General features: G+C 36.2%; 1 protein-coding gene across 1 annotated transcript; it reads left to right on the forward strand.

Moving 5' to 3' along the window:
• Positions 1 to 435: 435 nt before the first annotated feature.
• fsd1l (fibronectin type III and SPRY domain containing 1-like) lies at positions 436 to 6,176 on the forward strand. The gene is made up of 13 exons (XM_035141714.2): positions 436 to 506; positions 1,210 to 1,305; positions 1,384 to 1,515; positions 1,609 to 1,710; positions 1,839 to 1,861; positions 2,488 to 2,609; positions 2,998 to 3,225; positions 3,323 to 3,421; positions 3,494 to 3,623; positions 4,369 to 4,457; positions 4,742 to 4,996; positions 5,219 to 5,307; positions 5,435 to 6,176. The coding sequence occupies exons 1-13, from the start codon at positions 492 to 494 to the stop codon at positions 5,534 to 5,536; spliced, it is 1,482 nt and encodes a 493-aa protein (XP_034997605.1). The 5' UTR covers positions 436 to 491; the 3' UTR covers positions 5,537 to 6,176.
• Positions 6,177 to 6,472: the final 296 nt, after the last annotated feature.

The following is a 6,472-nucleotide window of genomic DNA, read 5'->3' on the forward strand; positions in this document are numbered from 1 at the left end:
CTTTAAGAGGTTTTTCCTCCACTTTCACATTAAATTAGTTTTTTTCTAAAATATTATCTAACAGTTGAGGTGACTTACATTTAATCGGCAATTTGTAAAGTAATAGAGACTTTTCATCAGTAACAGTAAAACGAAAAGAACAAAAATAAAGAAGTGCTACATTTTTTACACACAACTTATTCTGAAACGGTATTTCCTGTTAAACAAAACCTCCCTCTCTATTGGTTGTAGAACTTCTTTTGAGCTTTTATTTTGAAAGCGCTTCCTGTATGTAAAACTGAGGATATTATTTTCAGTTAAATTTAAAAACAGTGAACGAGCATCAACATTTAATTCATTTAACAACATCCTTTTGATTTTCAATGTAAAAAATTAGAGCATTAGAGTATCCAGCTCCCTTCTGTCAGTTTTGTTTTACGTTGACAGCACAGACAGGAAGTGGGATTGTGATGCTGTGACTTCACTTCCTGTCGGTGCCCTCTGTCTCGGGAATGGAAATTCAGAAGGTAAGAACCTGATCGATCAATGATCGATAATGACTCGTCAGTGCTGAGGTCGAGTCCCATAGAAACACATGGAGAGAGAGAGAGAGAGGGGGAGGGGGTAGCTGTCAGCTCTCTCTCTCTCTCTCTCTCTCTGAATGGCTGCTCTCCTTCTCTCTCTGGTCGAGTCGGTATCAAAGTGAATATATTGATCAGCAGATCCTGGATTATGTCTGATCAGGTGATAACTCCACCTCATTCACTGTCTATGTAACTCGACCGCTCTCTCTACTCCACCCCCCCCTCCACCACACACACACACACACACACACACACGCACACACACACACGCACACGTCAAACGATGTTGTCTAAATAAAGTGTTGATCAATAAATGAACTGAAGCAGATGATCGATTGATTATTGATGAGTCCGGTGCTGTCACGTGGTGATCGATCCGGCTTCCCATTGGACGTTTTCAGGTAAATCTGTCTGGACGAGATGATTGGTTGTTCATCGATGATGTCATAAACAGGAAGTTGAGGAGAGCGATGATTGGTCTATGTGTGTGTCACATGATGTCACCTGTTGGACAATTGTATTTATAACTGGACAGATGTCATCAACACTGTTACTGGGTTTCTATGGTAACATCGGATTCATTCAGATTTCCTGTGTCGTCCTGTTTTTAACAGGTGTGTTGTGTTTTTGTGTGTTTGATGAACAGGAAGCTCTGCGCAGGATCATCAGCACGTTAGCCAATAAGAATAAAGAGCTCCATAACTTCCTGGAAACAGTTGACAACACACTGACGGGAGTGCAGGTCAGACGCTGATTGGCTCAGAGAGTTGGGAACAAATGAACATTTAAAAAACCATTAAAGTAAACTTTTTACAAACAGGAGGAGTCATGCACGGTGACGTCAGACCTAGAGGCGGAGCTTGAGCAACTTCACTCCGCCCTCAACGAGAAGGGGGAGGAGCTCCGTGATGCTATCAAAGAGGAGACGTGCAGGAAGGAGGCGGAGCTTGAGGTTGAGAATCATTTTTAAACATATTTTAGAAACTTCTTTTGTAAATTCTTTTAATTGTGTAATATTTTTCTTTTTTTCTGTTTGTTTTTTCAGAAGCAACGGTCGGAGGGAAAGTTCGCACTTCTGTCATGTGAAGAGCTGCTCGACTTCGCAAATGAAACATTGACCATCGCCACCGAAGAAGAATTTCTAAAGGTGAGAAATAAAAAAAAAAAGAATTCAGAAAGATTTGCAATCAGTTGAAAAAAAATCTATATTATACAAAAAACAAACAAATATTACATCGTAAATATTTAACGTTTTCTATTGTGTTTTATTTCCAGGCCGCAAAACAAATCAAAGAAAGGTTTGTTCACTCTTCAAATATATTTTATCATGAAGAGATTTCCATTTATTTTTACATGAATATGAATCAAAGACGACGTTGTGATCCTGAAGAGTCACAGCGAGAAGTTTCATGAGGGTTTTATTCTGTAGAAGAGAAGCTGTTCTGTTTGAAGCTGATGAAGTTACCGTCACTGACACATGATTATTACTGCACTTCTCTGGTGAAGTGATCGAGTTGCATGATGGGAACAGGAAACTATTGTAAGAGCACAAAGGTATCACCAGATGAGGACAAGTGATCCTCAAAGGTTTTTGCTGTGACACTTCAGGGACTCCATTTGTTTCACACAAGGAACTGAACAAGTTTTCTGTGTATAAATATACACATATGTACATATATGTGTATATTTATATCTACATATAAATATGATTAATACAATTATATATCAGTTGTTTTTGCCTGTAACATGTCTAATTAATTTGTGTCTTCTTCTTAACATTTTTTTTTTTTACTAACAAATCAAAATTAATATAACAATGAATCGCAGCTCTCGGATAATTTGCATAAAACCCCACTTAACCTCATAATCCCGCCCCCAAACCCTAAAACCAATCCCCTGGGACCCTGCACCCTCCTGTTGCCAGGGTAACGATGGCTCCGGCATTTCGGCTGACAACTCGTCCAGCGGTGTCTGGGAACATGGCCAAATTCACCGTGGACTTCAGTGCCGAGAGGGAGGGGCTTCAACGACTTCACTTCCTGCCAGGTGAGTGATTCACAGGTCACATGGTTCATCACATGTGAGTGTTTCATTCAGATTCACTTGAGTTACAATGTTCCATCTTCTTTTTTTTAATTTATACGCTGTTAATATTTTATTAAATAAATCCATTGTTTGATCAAACTAGCGCCACCTCGTGGTAGTTTCTTTTTCTTTTTAATTTTCTTCACCTTTGTTTTTGTAGTTTTTTTTATAGATATGTTTTTAGTTTCATCGTTGACATTTGACATTGTGTTCATCTGTAGGTGGAGCTTACTCAGTTGTCATGGAAACTGGATGACCCATAATTCACAGCTGTTTTCAGTCTTCAGGAAGTTTAAACCATAATCATGGAACATTTTAATGATCATTTTACTTTTTGTATTTTTCAAAGTACCCAGACCTCCAGAGATCGACTTGTCCAGCTGCATCATCGGTGACAATAACATCACTGTCGCCTGGCAACCAGCAGGTGATGGTGACGGTGAAATTGTCAGCGGACCAATCAAATGCTTCGACCTGGAATATCAAAAATCGAACCAGGACATCCCGCTGAAAGCGGCAGGAGAAGGATTCTGGGAAAAAATCTGTGACATCACAGAGCCTCAGGTCACCATCTCAGGTGAGCTAATGACGGCATCAGTTATCTGCTAGTTAGCAAATATTAGAATGCAGTTTATTTTACATTAATTGATTATTACATTTATTTTTTGAATCAGGTCTGAAGTTCGATTCTCGCTTCGTTGTCATTCGAGTTCGAGCAAAAAACAAAATGGCTGCTGGAGAGTTTTCTGACTCTGTCACCTTGGAAACCAGAGGTGAGTGAATGGATCGATGGATGAATAAAAGATGAGTGAAAACATTAATATAAAAATGTTAATTTATTTCAGCGTTTAATTTTGGCTTTGACGCGTCGACGGCTCACGCTGAGCTGAAGGTTCACGGTGACACGGTGACCTGGGAGCCTCAAGGGGTCAAAGTTCACGACCCCCGACTCAGGGTCAAAGAGAGTAAAAGCAGGTGAGGACGATCACTGATGATGTCATCAGGGTGGATGTTTACTGCAGGTCGACACAGAAACAAACTGATTGTTACATCAACAAGGAGACAAACTGAAGTTAACACATTTTATCACAAAGACCAAAACGACCTAAATTTCGGATCAAAAGAAAAAAACCCAAGAACAAATAATTTTTTTGTTGCTGTTTATTTGTGTGATTAATATTTTTGTCCTTCTTCAGTCTCCGTACTTCGTCTTCTCCGAAACGCTCAGGTAGAAACTGTTGTCGGTTGACTGGTTGCTTAGCAACCACTGTTTCACCAATCACCTTCTTCATCCACCATTTCTTCTTTCATGCAGCCAATCACATCACTGCTGACATCACTGCTGACATCACATTTATTTGAGTCTTTGATCAAATGTTTGTAGTTTTTAGGCTTTTTTCGCATTTTATTTATATTTTTGTATATTTTGTTAATTCTTCTACATGTTTGAATTCATAATTTTACATTGATTAACATTAATAAACATTATTTTTATTTAGGTAAAACTATTTTAGTTCATGTTTTCTCATTAGTAAAATATTTACAGTGTTTGTGTTTTATTGTATTTTTCCGTGTTTTTCTCTCTTCTGCATCATCGCTTGGACACGACCTCATTGGCTTTTTCACCGCACTGTTTTTTCATTTCTACTCTGGAACGTAAAACCTTTCTTAACTCAATGTCAATTTATTTTTTACATTTTATTTCATTTTACTTTATTAGCATCAGAAGCGCCACGCCATCACCCAGTAAGACGGCAGGAAGTCGAGCTGGACGTGACAGATTTGCTGGAGAGTCGTACACGGTTCTGGGTACGATGCTCTGATACAATATTATAGAAGAAATATAAAATACTGATAAGATAGAATTATTATAGTTGTGAAATTTTTCCAAGCATACACATAGTAAAACATTTCATTTACTTCCTGTTTAGATAATGGTATTGGCAATTATTTCCATCTTTCAGATGAGTTTTATTTTGAATAGAACAGAAAACACATTGTTTTAGATTTCTAAATATCTTTGCACTGTAATTTTCTTCAAATATTTCTACCTTTAAAACTTTAAAAACTTTATTTGTTAATCTGTTTCCAAGGTGACCAGGAGATGACTGAAGGCTGCCACTACTGGGAGCTCCGCCCCCTGGCGGACTGGAAGTCGTTCAGTGTGGGTGTGGCATATCAGGCCAGCCTTGGCCGTTTTGACCAATTAGGTAAGAGTACTGGTTCCTGGTGTCTTCACGCCAGCCAATGGCTGCAAACCTTGCTTGCTGCCAAACACAACAACCGAGCAAAGGCGCTGGATTGGCCGCTGCCTCAACGAATTGGAATCTACTGCAACTACGACAACGGTATGAAGAAAATATTGAATTTATTGTTATAGATTTCATTTCATTAGTTTTTCGTCTTAATCTAATTTCCTTGTAATGAATTTATTGTATTCCTCTGTTCAGTTTAATGTTTTTACAGTGCACACGTCTCATTACCAATGTTTTATCTGAAATGAATTTGAATGACTGAATTTGAGTGTCACGCCTCTTTTGGTAACTTGAGCTGTTCGATCTGTGTTTCAGGAGATTTATCGTTTATTGACGTTGATCGACTTCGTCTTCTTCATTCCTTCAAAACAAAGTTCAGTCAACCCCTCGTCCCTGCCTTCACTGTGAGTAACACGAATAATACTACAGTAGTAAAGTAGTATTATTACTGAAGTATAATTACTGCAGTCGTACTTCACTGTCTCTGCCTTCACCCTGAGTAATATTAATAGAATTTAAACTGCGTTGCAGGTTTGGTGCGGCGGTATCACCGTAGCAACAGGTCTGCAGGTCCCGAGCTTCATGGGAAACTTCCTCTCCACCAATCGGAGCCTGAGTGACCTGTCTCAGTAAAAAACTTTGGTTAATAGTTTTTAGTCTGTTTTGTTATTTTTCATATTGTCGATAATTTAATTTCTATTTATGAATAAACAAATATAATTATATGATATCATTTATCTGTGAATTGTTATTATAAAGCATTAATATAAATATAAAATTATACAATTTATATACATTTTAATAAAGCTATAATGATGCTTTAATTTTGAAAACTAAGTTTTTTTTGTGTGTGAAGATATACTTATGTTGAATAGGGCTTTTATTTTGATTGAAATTGTAATTTAAGAGATCATTTTATTTCCTGTAAATGGGAGACTTTTACTTATAAACAGAAACGGGAAAGCTTTTACTTTGAAGACTGTTATCATATTTAATTTATTGTGAAAGTTCAGAACGTTGTTCTATGTTTGATTTGTGGTAAAGGCTTTTATTCTGAAAGACTTGAAAATGTCTGCATCGCTACTTGGTTTAATTTTGAAGGTGAAGACAGAACATCCTGTTTGTTCAACTGACTTTTATTTGTGAAGGTAAAATCCCTGGATAATAATTTCACATGTTTCTACTTATTGATTATTGATTAATTATGTTTCTAAACATGTCAACATCAACATTTTGATAGGCTGTGAAAAATAAACATTAAATATTTTCAAAATGTTTTTCTGTTATTTTTCTGTTTATATATTTGTCATTTGATATATTTTCAGTTTAGTACATATTTGTATTACTTTATTTATAATTATATATTATATATATTTTTCAGTTTTTATATTTAAAATTTAATATTTTTCGGTTATCGTATTTAAACTTGATTTAGTTTTTAGTATATTTATTCTAAGTTTATATATATAAACTTTATACATTTTTCAGTTTATTTATTCAACAGTTAATATATTTTCTCTTAAAATATTTATCAGTTTACACATTTATATGAAACAGCTGATTATTATG

This window comes from Hippoglossus stenolepis, chromosome 18, assembly GCF_022539355.2.
Source record: "Hippoglossus stenolepis isolate QCI-W04-F060 chromosome 18, HSTE1.2, whole genome shotgun sequence".
NCBI lineage: Eukaryota > Metazoa > Chordata > Actinopteri > Pleuronectiformes > Pleuronectidae > Hippoglossus > Hippoglossus stenolepis.

What these genes read in the sequence shown, in the direction of transcription:
- fsd1l (XM_035141714.2), top strand. An exon ending in CCGAAGAAGAATTTCTAAAG is followed by an intron (nt 1,711 to 1,838) that starts GTGAGAAATAAA and finishes TTTTATTTCCAG; the next exon opens with GCCGCAAAACAAATCAAAGA. An exon ending in TGTCACCTTGGAAACCAGAG is followed by an intron (nt 3,422 to 3,493) that starts GTGAGTGAATGG and finishes AATTTATTTCAG; the next exon opens with CGTTTAATTTTGGCTTTGAC.